The sequence below is a fragment of the Hemiscyllium ocellatum genome, chromosome 28 (assembly GCF_020745735.1).
Source record: "Hemiscyllium ocellatum isolate sHemOce1 chromosome 28, sHemOce1.pat.X.cur, whole genome shotgun sequence".
Lineage (NCBI taxonomy): Eukaryota > Metazoa > Chordata > Chondrichthyes > Orectolobiformes > Hemiscylliidae > Hemiscyllium > Hemiscyllium ocellatum.
Window position 1 is genome coordinate 31,472,622 of NC_083428.1, and position 19,170 is coordinate 31,491,791.

A 19,170-nucleotide genomic window follows, 5' to 3' on the forward strand; every position below is an offset into this window, starting at 1 on the left:
CCCCCAAACAGTCAGAGAAGTAGAGGATGAAATATGTTATTCAATTTCAGGGATGTCTAAAGATAACAAGACAGCAATACTAGGAGATTTAAACTACTCACATATTAACAGAAATTAAAGACAGAAAGTTCTGGAGGAACTCAGCAGGCCTGGCAGGATCTGTGGAGAGAAAAAGAGTTTGCGTCTTGCAAAGAGTCACCGGACTCAAAACATTAAATTTGCTTTTCTCTCCACAGGTGCTACATGCTCATCTCATTATTTTATTTTCACAAAGTAACTGGAATAATTTTAATGTGTAAGGTTCTAAAGGAGCAAAATCATTAAATTGTATCTAAGAAAACTTTCTTAGCTGGTGCATAGAAAGCAAACAAAGAGGTGCCTTATTTTCAGAAATGAACTATGGCAGCAGAAGGAATATCAGTAGGGGAACAGTTTGGAGATAGTGACTGTAACTCAGTTAGATTTAGAATAGGTATGGAAAAGGTTAAGGTTGTGGACAGAACTAAAAATTTTCATCTGGGGAAGTCCAACTTTACTAAGAATAAGATGCAGTTTGTCCGAAGAGGGACAATATTTTTGCTCTGTATAGGAATATATTTGCCCTGTATTGTTGTTATTCCCTTCTTGAATGCCTATGACTGCTCTAACATAGTTTATTGACAAGTAACTAAAGTCCGTCAGAGCAGTCATAGGCATTCGAGAAAGGAATAACAACAATACAGGGCAATTATATTCCTATAAAGACTAAGGGTGGATGCATGGCTGGAGAACCTTGGATGTTAAGTCCCTGAGGAGTATAAAAAGTGCAAGGCACAAATTAAAATGGGTATTAGGAAATCCAAGAGAGTATATGCTAAAGCATTGGCTGATAGAATAAATCAAAACCCGTTGGGTTTTTATAAATGTATGAAGACTAAAATAAGTAAGGGAATTATAGAAGTAATCAGAGTGTAGACCCAAAAGACATGGATGCAGTCCTTGATGAATATTTTGCATTGATTTGGCCTTCACGATGGAAACGGACTACACAGACACAGACATCAGGATATCTAAGCAAAGACATACTGAGAGTAGAGGCAAAGAGAGAGTTCAGAAGGTTGATCCTTGGAATTAAGGGATTTTCTTATGAGATGAAGTTGAGAAGGTTGAGCTTGTACTCATTGGAAGGAAAGGAGACCTTATTGATGGGGAGCTTGACGGTGGAGTGGTTGTTTTTCCTTTGTGGTAGAGTCTAGGACCAGAGGGCATAATTGCAAGGTAAGGGGTCACCTACCAGTATTTAAGACTGGGATGAAGAGGAACTTATCTCAGATGGTAGTGAACCTTTGGATCTCTTTACTGAAGAGGGCTATTGAAGCTGGGCTGTTAAGTGGATTCAAGGCTGAGATAAACTTTTAGGCAGTAAGGGATTCAAGGGTTAGGGGAATGAGTAGATTTGAGGATAAGATCGGTCATGACCTCATTGAGTGGCAGAACGAACTTGAGCTGGATGAAATATCAAGGAGTTAATGATTGCGCTGAACTGGCATGAAAGAGGAGTTGAGTAGATTAATTATGACCTTGTTGAATGGCGGAGCAGGCTTAAAGGGCTTGGTGCCCACTTTGACTCCTATTTCCTATGTTCTTATGTTCTTAAGTTGATAACTTACCTGGACCAGGTGAAGTGCATCCAAGGATACTTATGGAAGGGAGAGCGGAAATTGTGAAAGCACTAGCCATAAGTTTTCATTTTCCTTAGATCCAGGAGTAATGCCAGAGATTTGGAAAATTGCAAACATTATGCCCTGGTTTGAAAAAGGGTGTAATGTTAAGCACAAGAAATCATAAACCAACCAGTTTCATTTCAGTGGTAAGGAAACTTATAGAAGCAATCATTTGTGATAGAATTAATAGTCGCTTGGATAAGCACAAGTTAGTTATGGTGAAGCAACATGGATTTCTAAAGAGAAAATCATAGTTAACTAACTCAATGCAGTTTTTGAAGAAGTAAAAGAGAGGTTTTGTACATATAAGTTGGATCTCATAAAATGCAAAGAGCAGTAGTAATGTGAATACAAAGTTGGCCAATAGGAAACAGTGAGAATGGTCAGTGAACAATCTTTGGGCTGGGGAAAGGTAGTGAGGGTAGTATTGGAACCCATGCTTTTCCTGATTTATATTAATGATCTAGACCTTGGTGTAAACAGGACAATTGCAAAGTCTTCAGGTGTTAGAAAACTTGAAACATTGTAGGCTGTGAAGAGGATAGTGCAGAAATTCAAAAGGACATTGAGCAGTTGGCAGAGGAGACAGATGGGTGGCAGATGAATTTTAATACAGCTGAGTGTAAGGTGATAGAGTTTGGTAGAAACAACTTGTGGAGAAACAGTTTAAAATAAAAGGTACTACTTTAAACGTTGTGCAAATGCATAAGTCATCAAAGGTAGCAAAGCAGATGGATAGACCAGTTAATAACGGGTCCTAGCCTTTATTAATAAGAAATAAAGTACTAGAGCAATAAAGTTGTGCTGAATTTGTATAAGACACAAGTTAGATCTCAGCTGGCATAAAGTACTGTGTGACACATTCCAGGAAGCATGTGGACACATTAAACAAAGTGCAGAATGTATTTACAGGAATGATCTTGGCTTGTGAAACTTCAGTTATAAGATAGATTGAAGAGGTTGAGACTGTTTTCTTCAGAGGAGAAGCCGAAATGGAAATTTGAGAGAAGTTTTCCAAATCCTGAAGGTTTGGGACAGAGGAGAAGGAAGAAACTGTCCACATTGGGTAAAAAGATTGAGAACAAGAGGGCATAGGTTTAAAGTGTCATTTTTAAGATCATCATCCACAAAGTATTCAACAGGCATGCTCTGCAGCAGAGTAGAGAATTGCAGCAATCCGTAAATTGCCACCTTTCATTGTGTGTGGACATGAGAAGTGGCTGTCATTTTCACTGAGAAAGGAGTGTAAAATCTGCAGCAGTCACAAGGTGAGTAGTAAAAGGAAAGTGTTCCTGGATCAGGCAGTAAATCTGAGCAGAGTTTAAAAGATTAAAATTCTCCACTGGCATATCTTGCAGCATTGATCCAGAGAGCATTTCATTGTGTTTCTCCTGCAGAATTGATTTGGAGAGTATTTCATTGTGTTTATCCTACAATGTCTTGCAATGTAATTGTGGTTCTATGAAAATCCAATATTAGCACAGCTTTACACCACAGGTCATAAACTATCATCCATCAGTAAAGTAAAATAGAATTATTGTATGCAGTGATCAGTGGGATAAGTAAATAATTTATCTTTTTGTTTCTCCATTTTCTGTACATATGTGGTAGAAGCACAGCATGAGGTAGTTACAGTATCTTTCCAGCAACCTAACAGAAGTCTAGACAAAGTCCGATAAGCAAACACGATGTGCATTTGCCCAGTGCCCTTAACTTGCACAATTTTGAATTTGATTAATTTTTTTGAGTGCAGGATGACTTGGGTTGTAGTAAGCTTTAAGCACGTTTTTCATTACATGCTGAGGTTATGATGAATATTGCAACTCCACCCCAACTCCTAACATTTCCCTGAACCAATACCATTCCTCATACCATGGATGGAATTTCAATGAAAAACCTCCTTTTAATTTTCTCTGCTGCCCTAAACCATTGTTCAATAGGCACTTGACCCCATAACCAAATGAGGCTTAGAGAGGCCAGGAAATGCGCATTACCATGCTATTTCTGGCTGACATCACTATAACACCTGGTCTATTCTTAGCCAACTATGGAGCATAGGCATTTTGCAGCGTGGCTCATGGTCAGAATAAATGTTTGTTGACTTCTGGTATCTCAACTTAATCCTTGACCAAAATAATCCTTTTTATTTCACCAAACCTGTTTAAATCCATGCATCAGTTGAGGGTTCGGGCACAAAAATAATATTTTTTTTAAAAAGTCTTAATGTTTTGGACATTTTACTAATGTATTTCTGTCAAATATGTGATGCTGGATGAAAATTGTCAACGCAGGCTATAAGATACAACTAGTAGTAAAATTAGAATCTTTCCCGGTCATTGGCGTCTTGAGAGGAAATATTTTAAGCCACAATGTTCGAGTTTACACATTTCGTTGGCAATTGCAACAAGTGAGCGACATTTGAAGATGGGGGAGGGGTGGGGGTTGATGGGTGTCAAATAAGAAACATACGCATTGGTGTTAGTGTGTTGGGTTAAATGTGAAATCCCTCACGCTTGCTATTGGCCAATCACAGTATTATAAATGCTGAGTTAATTCCTGCTTTTAGAGTCAGAGATGTACAGCATGGAAACAGACCCTTTGGTCCAACCTCTCCATGCCAACCAGATATCCCAACCCAATCTAACCCCACCTGCCAGCACCCGGCCCAAATCCCTCCAAACCCTTCCTATTCATATACCTATCCAAGTGCCTTTTAAATGTTGCAATTGTACCAGCCTCCACCACTTCCCTTGGCAGCTCATTCCATACATGTACCACCCTCTGTGTGAAAAAGTTGTCCGTTATGTCTCTTTTATATCTTTCCTCTCTCACCCTAAACCTATGCTCTCTAGTTCTGGATTCCTCGACCCCAGGGAAAAGACTTTGTCTATTTATCCTATCCATGCCCCTCATGATTTTGTAAACCTCTATAAAGGTCACCCCTCAGCCTCCAATGTTTCAGGGAAAACAGCCACAGCCTGTTCAGCCTCTCCCTATAGCTCAAATCCTCCAACCTTGACAACATCCTTGTCCATCTTTTCAGAACCCTTTCATGTTTTGCAACATCTTTCCGATAGGAAGGAGACCAGAATTACACACAATATTCCAACAGTGGCCTAACAATGTCCTTTACAGCCTGCAACATGACCTTCCAACTCCTGTACTCAATACTCTGACCAATAAAAGCATACCGAACTCCTCCTCCACTATCCTATCTACCTGCGATTCCACTTTCAAGGAGCTATGAACCTGCACTTCAAGGTCTCTTTGTTCAGTAACGCTCACTAGGACCTTGCCATTAAGTGTATAAGTCCTGCTAAGATTTGCTTTCTCAAAATGCAGCACCTCACATTTATCTGAATTAAACTCCATCTGCCACTTCTCAGCCCATTGGCCCATCTGGTCAAGATCCTATTGTAATCTGAGGTAACCTTCTTTGCTATCCACTACACCTCCAATTTTGGTGTCATCTGCAAACTTAACTAACTGTACCTCTTATGCTCACATCCAAATCACTTATGTAAATGACAAAAAGTAGAAGACCCGGCACTGATCCTTGTGGCACTCCACTGGTCACAGGCCTCCAGTCTGAAAAACAACCCTCCACCACCTTTGAGCCAGTTCTGTATCCAAATGGCTAGTTCTCCCTGTATTCCATGAGATCTAACCTTGCTAACCAGTCTCCCATGGGGAACCTTGTAGAACGCCTTACTGAAGTCCATATAGATCACATCTACTGCTCTTCCCTCATCAATCCTCTTTATTACTTCTTCAAAAAACTCAATCAAGTTTGTGAGACATGATTTTCCACGCACAAAGCCATGTTGACTATCCCTAATCAGTCCTTGATTTTCCAAATACATGTACGTCCTGTCCCTCAGGATTCCCTCCAACAACTTGCCCACCACTGACATCAGGCTCACTAGTCTATAGTTCTCTGGCTTGTCTTTACCGCCGTTCTTAAACAGTCGCACCACATTAGCCAACCTCCATTCTTCCGGCACCTCACCTGTGACCATCAATGATACAAATATCTCAGCAAGAGGCCCAGCAATCACTTCTTTAGCTTCCCACAGAGTTCTACAGTACATCTGATCAGATCTTGGGGATTTATCCACCTTTATGCATTTCAAGACATTCAGCACTTCCTCCTCTGTAATATGGACATTTTGCAAGGTGTCACCATCTATTTCCCTACATTCTATATCTTCCATATCCTTTTCCACAGTAAATATTGATTAAAGTACTCGTTTAGCATCTCCCCCATTTTCTGCAGCTCCACATAAAGGCCGCCTTGCTGATCTTTGAGGGCCCTATTCTCTCCCTAGTTACCCTTTTGTCCTTGCATTTGTCAAAACCCTTTGGATTCTCCTTAATTCTATTTGCCACAGCTATCTCATGTCCCATTTTTGCCCTCCTGATTTCCCTCTTAAGTATACTCCTACTGCAGTTATGCTCTCCTAAGGATTCACTCGATCTATCCTGTCTATACCTTACATATGCTTCCTTCTTTTTCTTAACCAAACCCACAATTTCTTTAGTCATCCAGCATTTCCTATAGCTACCAGCCTTTCCTTTCACCCTAACAGGAATATACTTTCTCTGGATTCTCGTTATCTCATTCCTGAAGGCTTCCCATTTTCCAGCCGTCCCTTTACCTGCGAGCATCTGCCTCCAATCAGCTTTTGAAGATTCTTTTTCATTAAGCAGCTCCAGTTAAAATGTACAAGATTGTAGACAGCATTTGACCTATCTCTGATTGTGTGATTTAGCCAAAGAAATTATCAGAGCTGAAGATGTGTTGCTGGAAAAGCGCAGCAGGTCAGGCAGCATCCAAGGAGCTCTGATCTCCAGCATCTGCAGTCCTCACTTTCTCCTAAATCACACTATCATTCAGGTTCATTCAAGTGATTCTTTCTGCAGAAATAAGGCCCCCACTCACAATTTGCCATCCACAAGCTTACCTGTTCAATTGCGGATGGCAGATTGGACTTCCAGCTTTGGGACTCCAATCAGAGGACCAGCAGCACTTGGCGGCCTCAGCAAGTGAGGTGAGTGCTGCTGAGGCAAGTTAGTGATCGGGGGCTCTTTGATATGGAGGCTCTTTGGATCAGAGGGGGAGTCAAACCCCTCCAGTTGGCTTATTGGGACCACAGTGACTGCTTTCCCAGCCTGTGACCCCCTCTTTAAGGTATCAGAACTCTGGGTAACTACTCTGTTAGCCCCTTTGGCCAGAGAAATTCAGAGAATTAGTTTTATATTGCCTTCATCAAAGTGAAGATTGGTACCACATATCAATCACTCTGTATAGATCCTTGAACAGCTGCACAGACGCACAGCGTAAAGGGAACACTGTCCCAAGGAAAGCCAGCTCACCAGCACCGTTGGCATGTTTGAAGGTGTGCAGTAGGGGTCTGTTCCAGCCAGAGATGCTCGCATAGCATGAAAAAAGAATTAAAATTACAGCAGTGTGACACCTTTCCATTCTGCCCACAAGTCAAAACGCAAATTGTTCTGGTCTGAATTGGACATTCTGTTGCCGGGAAGTAGTTAACTGTTGAGTAAATCAGGAAAAATACTTATTACATTTGTGGATTTTCCTCAGTAGGATGGATGACAATTTTAGTGGGACTGTGAATCAATCAAATATTGGTCTGAGTCCAAGTTGGACTGCACCATGGCCTACTGTGTCTGAGAAGCCAGAAAAGGCGGTAAGCACCTTGATTAACATTGTTACCCTGAACAATACCAGAATTATAATTCTTGGCATCATTGGCAGCTAATAAAGATGATCAAATTCAACATAATCTAAGATACTACCAGGCATGGATTTTATATCAGGAACCAGGTAAAAGGATAATTTCAAAGAAAATATGAGCAGCATGGGCAAGTTAGTTGGAAATTTGTTCAGCATTTTAAGTCAAGATAGATTACATACGATTAAAGATACACTTAAGCTCAGCATGTAGACTCAGCGTTTGTTATTGTACATGAATTTACAAATTACTCAGAAGAAAAGTAGAAAGGAAGACCAACCTCTACAAATCTTTTTTAAAACGACTTGCAGGTTTACTGGGAATGACAGCAATATATGCAAGTTGAAAGAGTGGCCAATGTGAAATATTTAATGGCACAGCAGCAGAAGGAAAACATTGGGGTGGTGCGGTGGCTCAGTTGCTGGCACTGCTGACTCACAGCATCAGGGACCCGGGTTTGATTTCTGCCTCGGACAACTGACTGTGTGGAGTTTGCACGTTCTTCCTGTGTCTGCATGGGTTTCCTCCCACAGTCCGGAGATGTGCAGGTCAGGTGAATTGGCCATGCTAAATTGCCCATAGTGTTAGGTGCATTAGGCAGGGATAAATATAGGGTAGGGAAATGAGTCTGGGATGTTACTCTTCGGAGGGTCGGTGTGGACTTGTTGGGCTGAAGGGTCTGTTCCATACTTCAGGGAATCTAATCTAAAAAGATTTATATAAGGGCAACAAAGTGGGATGCAGGGGGAAAAAAAATCACAAAACAAAATGATGAAGCTGAAACTAAGGATGAGCACAAGTTAGGATAAGTGATTAATTCATCCAAACATTCACTACAGAAGATATCTGTAACTTAAGTAGAATAAACAACTACATTATAAATTAAATTGAATACTCAAAATAAGTACATTTAAAGAAGTTTACAGCACAGAAGGAGACTGTTTAGCTCATTATATTTGCATTAGTTATGTGCTTGAGGAATCTACAACTAATTCCGATTGCCTTCCATCTTCTTAAAAGCCTATATTAGCATTTCCTTCAAATACTTATCCATTTATTTAAATGATGCAATGCCCTCTGCCTCAATCATTCTCTGTTACAAAACATTCCATGCTTGAATAATCTTGAGTAAAGACATTTCTTCTAATATAATTCTTGAAAATTTAAAATTGATTCCCTTTTCAAATGTCTTTCAAATAGTAGGAAGTGGTCTATTCCATGTTCATTCACAAAACTTTTCATAATATTGAGGCTTTATTAAATCTCCTGTAGGCCTTCTCTACTCAACCAGAAATCGGCCTAGTCTGTTCCTATAACTAGTTTTCTATTCTTGGCATCATCTAGCTACATTTATATTAAAACGTTTCAATATCTTTTCTGTAATTGAACACCAAAAACTGGATACAGTTCTCTCATTGTTCTTGTGCAGTCACTACAATATTTCTTTATTGGACTGTAAGCCTACACTTATAAATTTTTAAGTATTGTTAGCCTTTATTTAAAATGACTTTAAGTCCTTGTATTTGCCCCTGCCATTAGTTGTAATGTTATGCTTTGAAGGAAGGTCATTAACTTCTAAACATAAATTTAAACTCCCAGTTTTCGGATGAAAATTATGTCATAAGAAGTTAGATTCTGCACAGAAATTTTTTATGTATAATTAAAGTAAGCACATTATATTTCTAAAACTCAATTACTTAAACCTGAATTCTCAGCAAGACACTCCCTGTCCTATTTTATTTCCATTTGAGAATTCTCTTATTCATTACAGGATCCTGAGAGTTCCTTCGTGAAACCAAAAATTAAGATGTGCCACTACTGTTAGGAGCTCATTTTGATTCTCAGTGTTCCTGATTTTCTCTGAATTGTGAAATTTGTCAGGGAGCTTACTGAATCCACTTCAGCAACCCTTCCTTCATGATTGTAGACACTTCAACTGAAGCATGGGCCTCACTGTACTCGCGCTTGAAGACTCCACCTCAAAGGTAGCCCTGATTTCTGATCACCCTTTGCTTCTGATGTACAGTTTTGAGTCTATTTTGTCTCTGCTTCTCCAGGCTCTAGTATCTGTTTCAACATTTTCCATGAGAGAATGCACAAATAAACCCAACACTAAAGGAAGGCCTCTCAATAATCTCTCCCCATGGCAATGAATCATATCTGGGATTTCAATGAAATACTGCCAACTATAAACCTGTTCGTTGATCTTGGAATCAATTATATCTTTAATAGAGACAACCTCAGTCTTGCCAGGCTCATTGGCTCCATTGCAATGCTCAAATGAGGCATAGCTTAATGTTTTCACACTTCCAACATCGACCATATTAAAGAAAAACTAGCCACCTTTAAAATGCAATCACTTTAGATCTGTTTACAAACCTCCCAACCCAGTTGCTTCCACAATCTTATATACCTAAACTAAAAGTAATATTTCAACAACATATGAATTATAAAATGAATCCGACCTACAGCATGAATTAATTGAGTTTGTACTCCAATTCTGTTTCTTCTAAAAATATAACATTTCCCACTTCTGCTACCTGACTATCCAATCTGCTAACATGTTTGTGTCCTCCTGAAATCTTCTCCTGTTACCAAATCTCTTATTCTGGTATCATCAGGAAATTTGTTGTTCCTCCACCAAAATCCAAAATGAAGATAGGGCTTAATAGATGTTAGGAGGTTATTTTTCTTGGCTGAAATCTTTACAGATTCCTTGTACTTACCTGTTAAGCTTTTTGGTTTATTTTATCTTGTAGCCTTCTAATCATCTTTTTACCTAACTATTGTTTCTTTCCTATCATCATAAGAGTCATAGAGGTCGACAGCATGAAAACAGCCCTTTGACCCAGCTTGCCCATGCCGTCCAGTTTTCACAATGAAACAAGTCCCATTTGCCTACATTTGGTCCACAAGGTTCAATACCTATCCCCTCCACAAATCTGTCTAAATGTTGCTTTAATGTCAAGATTGTACTGGCTTCCACCACTACCTCTGGTAATCTGTTCCAGACACTCACCACCCTCTGTGTGAAAGAACTATCGCTCTGGACCATTTTGTGACTCTCCCCTCTCACCTTAAACCTATGCCCTCTAGTTTTAGACTCCCCTATCATGGGAAAACCTGTTGGCTATTCACCTTATCTATGCCTGTCATGATTTTATACACATCTGTAAGGTCACTTCTCAGTCTCCTATACTCCAGGGGAAAAGGTCCCAGCCTATCCAACCTTTCCTTATAATTCAAACCTTCCAGTCCAGGTAACATCCCAGTAAATCTTTTCTGCACACTTCCTAGTTAAATAATATCCTTTCTACAGTAGAGCCACCAGAACTGCATGCAGTACTCCAAATGTGGCCTCACCAACAGGTGTGCAAGTGCAACAAGACGTCCTAACTCTGTACTCAATGCTCTGACCAATTAAAGCAAGTATGCAAAGCCTTCTCCACCGCCATGTCCACTTATGACTCTACTTTCAAGGAGCTATGAACCTGTGCCCCTAGATTTTTTTGTTCTATACCACTCCGCAGAACCTTGCCATTGACTGTGGAAGTCCTGCCCTGGATTGACCCACCAAAATGTAACATTTTGCATTTATCTAAACACTGTTTGCCATTCTTCAGCCGTTGGCCCAGTTGATCAGCTTTCGCTGCATTCCCAGATAACCACCTTCACTGTACACTATATGTAACCTTTGTGGAAAAAAATCATACTTCATGTGAAACATTTATTTCATATGAAGGTCTGCAAAAAAGTGTTTTAATTAGGTTCAAAGTGCAGTACTTGGATTTATTCTATACTTTGGAAATAGATAATGAATTGGTTGAATGGAGGAACATAGCTGATATTAGAAGATTTTGTCGAAGATGCTAAAGGAGGCGATAAGCACTAGGGATAACTTTGCTTCCAATTTATATGTTTGACTTGGATTCAGAAATTCATTGTAGCTTAGGAATTACAAGATAAATTGGACCTTAATTTCAATAAGGATACTCCATGTAAGTAGAAAAAACATGGAATGACATGCATAGTGAATTCGAATGGATATAGCCCCTTAAATTCAATGTAACCAATTACTGCAGAGTAACAATTGTTAAAGCCATAATGCTGAGATATACATATATAGGCACAACAATAGAATGAAAGTTAAGAAAAGTTATTGTTAAACAGTACAGTCCTGTAATCAGACTACCTTCTGAGCACTGTGTTCAGTTCTGATCAAAACGTGAAGAGATGTGAGTGCAGGAGACAGTTTAGAGAAAGCCTTTGCTAGAATTGATAGAAGGTTGCCTAAAGTATCAAAAAGATCCAGGTTTAGTACCTGTACTATGCTAATGTATCTCAGCCAGTACAAGAGTGATTGTTATCCAGTGACCCCTGCTAGAAATTGTACAGCAGTCACATCAACTTTCAGCATGGACCAATGCTCAATTGAATAGGCTGCTTACAAAATCATTTTAGTTTACCTGTTCTTAAAGTATGGCTGGAAGTGCCTGTGGAACTCATTTCCCAGCTGCAATCTCTACCCGAAAAATGAGGGGAGAAAATTGGAAAAAAAGTAAAGAATTGCTAACTGAAAGTGTTAACATTGACTGTGAATATTGAGTACATCTGAAGCCCTCAGGAGATTGTTTCAGCATTAAAGGCAATAAATGCTGGAGTCTACCAATATTCAACGCAGTTTCATAAAATTGCATCCCTATGAGATTTAATCTAATTAATGTTTATACATTCACATTGTTTTTGGATTGTTTCCCAGTTCCCATGTGACTTTCTTGCATTATAAGTATAATAAGTTGTTTGAAAATCTGGTCAGAAACATTTGTTATAGTTATGAGATACTCTAATGTTATAATATTTTGGAGCTTTAAATTTAGGGTAAACGAAGAGGGATTAGAGGTCAAGAAAAGCTAATTTATTTCCCTACCTAGATAAATGGTTAATGTGCTTCACATGACTCTGCCAAAGAGGACAGAGGAAGTCGTCTTTAGCGATCTGGTTACAGGTTTCCCTACACAGACAGCATAGCGTAGGCAAGGAGCTGTGTGTGGCCAGCTGAGAGACAAGGTTACTTGACTTTGAGCTGTCACAGCCTTATGTGGGGGGTGGGGTATCCTATAGATGAAGAGACACGTCTTGCAGCCTTATACATATTCTGGGAGATTTGTTCTGGATGGGCAGAGGAAAAAAGAATGATTGCAACAGGCTTTACCACTGATGGTGGATTTAAGGGGCTTTCCAAAAACACCTTGAGTCAGTCACTTGTACTTGTTACTCAGCTAAGCTGAGATACAAAAGTGCAATGGGTAATAAGTATAAAAGGAGAATATTAGTTTCTGTGGTTTAAAAATAGTTACAAAAATAAAACTGTATTTAGTCAATAGTGTTATTTCAATATTAATTGCAGTAAAGATATTTAAACATGAAATATTGTCAGGTCATTCTTTCAGCAAATAGAATTTCAAAGACTCATGGTCTTGATGAAGGTTGCCAACCTGTCAGAAACCTCCCTTTTTTTACTGTTACATCAATATTTGGGGCAGCATGGTGGCTCAGTGGTTAGCACTACTGCCTTTCAGCACCAGGCACTCATGTTTGATTCCAGCCTCGGGCTTCTGTCTGTGTGGAGTTTGCATGTTCTCACTGTGTTTGCATAGTTTCCTCCTACAGTCCAGAGATGTAGCGTTTAAGTGGATTGGCCATGCTAAATTGTCTATAGCGTCCAGGGGTGTTTAGGTTAGGTGGTTAACCATGGGCGATGCAAGATTACGGGGATCGGTTGGGGCATGGGATGGGATGCTCTTTGCGGGGTCGGTGTGGCCTCGATGGGCCAAATGGCTTGCTTCCACACTGTAGGGATTCTGTGATTACTAGGATATTGCTGAAAAAAAGAGGCCTTTTGTCAAAACTTTTTCTCTTGCACTCATCAAAACATTTTCAAAAATACTATAGTTCAGGGCAAAATATGCTTCTGAATTTGTTCCTCTGAATGCGAAATGACTAAAATGTGTCCTTTCTCAGCAATGTTCAAGTTCTGTACTATGTTACAAGGGTAATTGCTCCCTGAGCTTTCTTGTCTTGTTCTTTTTAAACTTAAAATACCGCAGTCTCTTTCTGCTTCCAGTGTTGAAATCAATATTCATTACATCATCTCTGATTGTAATTTATTCATCCTCTCCCATAAAGTTCTCAACTCTGTAGTGTATAGTTTCCTTGGCACTGACTCTTACAGAGATATAGTTTCTCTGAGTTGCTGGTGTATAGTCCCTTGGGCACTGATACTTGCAAAGATCACGATCGAGAACCAGATAATGTAGTATAACGCTAGTGATTACAGTAAGATTCAGTTCAAACAAAGATTTGGAGAAACACCCAAAGGAGTTTATCTGTCACCCCATTGGTTTCTAGATGCAACTTTACTTTAAATGTTAAAGATTGTTTCCTGTTTGGAAATAGCTACATCACCAGCACCCAAAGTGTTCAACAGGACTTCTCCAGAATGTGGTTGACTCTTAACTGCTGACGTTTGCCAATGATGCCCGCATCCCATGAAAAAATGTGTTTCTGATTGTAATTGGTAGCCTGTTCAGAGATTTGGGCATTTTCTCCTGTGTATGCAGTGTTCTGCAATGTGCACTTGCTACCTGGAATGATTATTTTTACTTTTAGAATATAAGTTGTGTACAATTCCAAACTAAATAGTTTGCTCTGTTTTTCAACAGGAGTCTCAGGAAAGTTACCTCAAAAAAGCTGAGGAGTTGTATTCTGTTATGTGTGCTGCCGCAGATAAGGTTTGTTGGGCTTTAATAGATTTTTGTCATGTGTGGTTTAAACTCTACCAATTCTTCCACTGCTGATTTGTTAAATTTGTCTGTGAAATGAGTTTCCACAGTTTCTGGTGAACAAAGGCCTACACAATAAAACAGACTTTAATTCAGCATTGATAGACGTTTTCATTGTCATGGAAATCATCTTTTTCTTTCAATTGCCAAAATTATTGCACGTTGAGTGGCCCTTCTGAGTGTGGGCCTAAGCTGTATTGCTGGAGTAGAAAAGAAGCTTCCCTCTTCATCTGAACAGTGTTTCACCTGGTCTAGAATGCGCTAGGTGGGTAATGCAGAAGTTGCTACACTTGAACTGGAATTGCTGTTCATGGGGTCTTTGAAATGGTAAGCTATTCTATTTCCAAGCAGTAACACCCTTCACCTTGATGAATCCAGAACTACTACTCAAACATAAATATCTGTTTTGTGAATTACTGGAAGAGCAAAACAGTTTGTCATTAGTTGAACAATGTATGGATAACTTATCAAGGGAACCTTTCAATGTTTAGGCATGTCACATTTGTAAAACATAGCACTCCCACTTTGATGGCTGTTCAGTATCGCTCTGATACTCCGTGGTAGGGAAAGAAAGAATGGTGCTTTGGTAATTTAGTCTCCTTTCCAGTTTTAACCACCAACAAATTACTTGCCCCATCTCTGTGTTTATTATCCCTTTCTACATCATCAAAAGCATTGAACTCTATTTCCCTGTTTCCCCTAAGCTCAAAAATATTATGTCCCACACATAATAGGAAGCATTTAGAAAGCATTGACAGATTCAGAATCAGCATGGATTTATGAAGGGCAAATCATGCTTGACAAATCTGTTGAAATTCAATGAAGATGTAACGAGTAGAGTTGACAAGGGGGAGCAATGTGGTTTACTTGGACTTTCAGAACGCATTTGACAGAGTCCCACTTAAGAGATTATTGTGTGAGATTAAAGTGCATGGGATTGGGGGAAGTGTATCGAGATGGTTGGCTAGAGGAACCAAAGAGTAGGAATTAGTGGGTCCTTTTCAAATTGTCAGGCAGTAATTAGTGGGGTGCCACAGGATCCCAGCTATTCACAATATATATTAATGATTTGGATGAAGGAACAACATGTAACAAAGTTTGCAGATGATACCAAGTTGAGTGGGAACATAAACCGTGATGAGGACGCAGAGGTTCTTCAGCATGATCTGAACAAGTTGGGCGAGTTGGCAAATCAGTGGCAGGTGCAGTACAATTTAGATAAATGCGAGGTTATTCACTATGGAAGCAAAAACAAGGAAGATTACTACCTTAATGGTTGTAAGTTTGAGAGGCAAGTGTGCAGTGCAACCTGGATGGCCTTGTGCTCCAGTTGCTGATGGTAAGCATGTAGGTGCAGCAGGCAGTAAAGAAGGCAAATGGTGTATTGCATTCAGATTAGATTAGATTACTTACTGTGTGGAAACAGGCCCTTCAGCCCAACAAGTCCACACCGACCCGCCGAAGCGCAACCCACCCATACCCCTACATTTTACCCCTTACCTAACACTACGGGCAATTTAGCATGGCCAATTCACCTGACCCGCACATCTTTGGACTGTGGGAGGAAACCAGAGCACCCGGAGGAAACCCACGCAGACACGGGAAGAACGTGCAAACTCCACACAGTCTGTCGCCTGAGTCGGGAATTGAACCCAGGTCTCAGGCGCTATGAGACAGCAGTGCTAACCACTGTGCCACCGTGCCGCCCACAAGTGCAAGTGCTTTCAAGTACAGGAGCAGAGATGTGTTGCATTTACACAGGGCACTGGTGAGGCCACATCTAATATATTGTGTACAGTTTTGGCTTTCTTTTCTGAGAAAGGATGCTCTTGCTCTCAAGGGAGTGCAGCGAAGGTTTACCAGGCTGACGTATGAGGAGAGATTGATTAGATTAGGATTGCTTTTGCTGGAGTTCAAACGAGTGAAGGGGATCTCGTAGAGACTTATGAAATTCTAACAGGACCAGACAGGGTGGATGTAGGGAGGTTTCAATCTAAGGCTTCAGGGTGGACCATTTAGGATGGAGATGAGACATTTCTTCACCTAAAGAGTGGTGAGCCTGTTGAATTCATTTCTTGAATTCATTGAAGTAGTCGATGCCAAAACATTGAATGTATTCAAGAGGCGGCTAGATATAGAACTTGGGGCGAATGAGATCAAAGGTTGTGGGGAGAAAGCAGGATGAGGCTTTTGAGTTGGACACTCAGCCATGATCGTGATGAATGGCGGAACAGGCCTGAAGGACCAACTGGTTTCCTCCTGCTTCTGTCTTCTACGTTTTTATGCTAATAGTTTTCCATCTCATTTCTGTGCTGAAGTCAAGATTTATCTCCCTTGTCTTTAAGCATGTTAATTGTGGAACTCCTCACTTTCCTTCATCCTTCTCCCCTAGAAATGCTCATTTTCTTCAGCTGCATATCTAAATATAAACAATCAAATGTTATTCTCAGCAGTAATTGTAACCCAGTCAGACCAGCAGTTTTCTGCTTAAATTAGTTTCTCTAGGGACTGAGGAATCGACTTTTTCTGTGTGCAAAAAAGGAAACTGGAAATAAATAGTCTGTTAGCTTCTTTAATGAGAAATATTAGGTTGATTTGGATGTGAAGTATTCACAGTATACACGACAGTTCAGCCTGATTTGACACGTCCCAGTTACTGTTGAGACTGGCAAGCATTTATAGTTTTAAAAAATATTTGATTTCCAGTTTGATAATTTTATTGAATGTATTTATCCCTTCAGACAAGTTCATTAAAAATGTTTAAAGTTAATTAGACAAATTGCAATTTGAAATCTGTTGTTCAGATACATTTTTTTTCTTATGCAGCATTTGCTGGGAGATGGCGAGAACACAAAAATGAGAGTGGCTGAGCTGGAAGACGAAGTGAAGACATTGAAGAAAATCAATAGAGACTTGTATGATTTTTCAGTGCAAGTTCTGACCAAACAGACATAAGTGAAGAAATACTGCAAATTAGGAAGCACCCAGTGTCAGGTCTCTGTTGGTATTACAACAATACATTCATTAGTGTTTATAAAATGAACTGCCATATTTAAATATTTCCACTTGTAGTCCCACTTATAAGTTTGTTTATCTGAATTCTTTTTGCTGGGGGCTCATTTGCTGAATGCTTCTTCTCATTTACATGTATTCACATCTACTTAAGTCAGATGTTTCTTTAGCTGCTTTTAAGCTGTACTTGTTGGCCTGTTAACAATCTTGATTCCAAACATATGAGTCCAATCCTAGTTAGGACCCGAATATAAATTTGCCAGATTCTTTAAAACCTTTGGATTGGGGGACCCAGTTGATACTAGATCTTCCTGGTGATTTTTTATGGAGAGGATATTGCTTTCTCCTTTGTTTGAATTGTATTTTGAGAATCAGTTTGTAAATATAATCGAGCCATACATATGAATTCCACATTTGACCTCTTGAACCCTGTTTGTACTTCTAACTTTTCTCCATTAGTTTGTTCTGTTTGAAAGTTATGGATTTGGAAACTTAAAAAGGATTGTTTGTCCATTACCTAGCTGGGTTTAAGATCTGTTACCTGTAAAGGAAACCTGGATTTAAATCATATCTGTGGCTTGAGGCTCCATGGTGTACACATTGTCCAATCTTTCTGATGATAAGAGACATTCAAATGTTTAAATAATAATTGCAAATTCTCTGTAGACTGTGAAGTATTAGGTGTCTCCTATTCCATTTCTCCTGTTCTCCTGGTCAATTCTCTGGCCTCTGATTAGATAATGATGTATGTGGGTCATTCTGGAATTCATATCGGATTTATCCTGACTGTGGTTTCCCCTCTTCCTGTGGGAGATTGCCTTTACTTGACCACTTTTCCACAGTGTTTTAATTGTAATCAGGAACTCAGTGTGGGAAAATTGCTGGCATAGATCCACATCCCATTTTGGGCATTCCAGTATGATCAATCACCAAGACAACGATTGGAATTGCAATGTCTACACAGTTACTGGAGTAACTGATTTGATCATGTAATACAAGTCACACACGTTAACTTTTATTATTATGATTTTTGTTTCTATTTATGTCAATCTAACCGGCATCTCCAACTCATAACTGTAGTTTGATTGACAGGAGCATTTAGAATCCCAGTCCCCCTTATGGTATATTTGCATTCTACACTGTGCCTCATATTTGAATTGTCTATTCTCTCTTTTATTTGTGGGAAATTTGTACGTATCTGGAGCATCTGACATTTTTAAAATAAATGTTTTGAAATAAATCTGATCTTTTTAATATTCAGTTATTTTAAATTAAATTCAGCATAACATTGGCCAGAATACAATGTCTGTATTAGGTTTTACTAGTAGAATTTGTACCATTTTTCCTATTACTGTAGAAATATTAACTGAATCTTACAGCAAAAAGTTTAAAGTTCAGTATTATAAGAGGAAGGGGATTTATTTAAAAGGTTTCCACCATCTACATACGTAACTAAGTTAAGAACAAGTCTAATTAGGCAAATATATTTTCAAATAGCATTCAACAAAATCCTTCACATCAGTAGGGAAGGTCACAGCTTCCAAAATAGTTGACAGATAAACTCTGCAAATTCACAAATTGCTAGACTACTGTCAACAGTGCAGCATTAAGTGAAAATACTATGCTTAAAGAAAAAAATCAACAGTATTTCACAGCAATCTGTCATGAGTCCTGGATAGTTAGGATAATTACAGTATTTATGAATGAGAAAACAAAACCTGATGCTTATGGATATCTATAAAGCAAAAAGAGAGACCAACTACCCTTACAGAGATTAGAGACTTATGCATTCTACCTGAGCTGAATAATTAGCTTATGTGTTTGAATCTGGATAGATTTAATCCAATGCATGAAAAT

General features: G+C 39.3%; 1 protein-coding gene across 2 annotated transcripts in view; it reads left to right on the forward strand.

The window, feature by feature from the left end:
- Positions 1–18,553, forward strand: part of wdr18 (WD repeat domain 18) — a 189,925-nt gene extending 171,372 nt beyond the window's left edge. For both annotated transcript variants that reach the window (XM_060846040.1, XM_060846041.1), the window contains 2 exons: positions 14,182–14,250; positions 17,128–18,553. In XM_060846040.1, the coding sequence (XP_060702023.1) occupies positions 14,182–14,250; positions 17,128–17,256 (198 nt within the window). In that variant the 3' untranslated portion in view covers positions 17,257–18,553. The remainder of the gene's footprint in view (positions 1–14,181; positions 14,251–17,127) is intronic.
- The last annotated feature ends 617 nt before the right edge of the window (positions 18,554–19,170 follow it).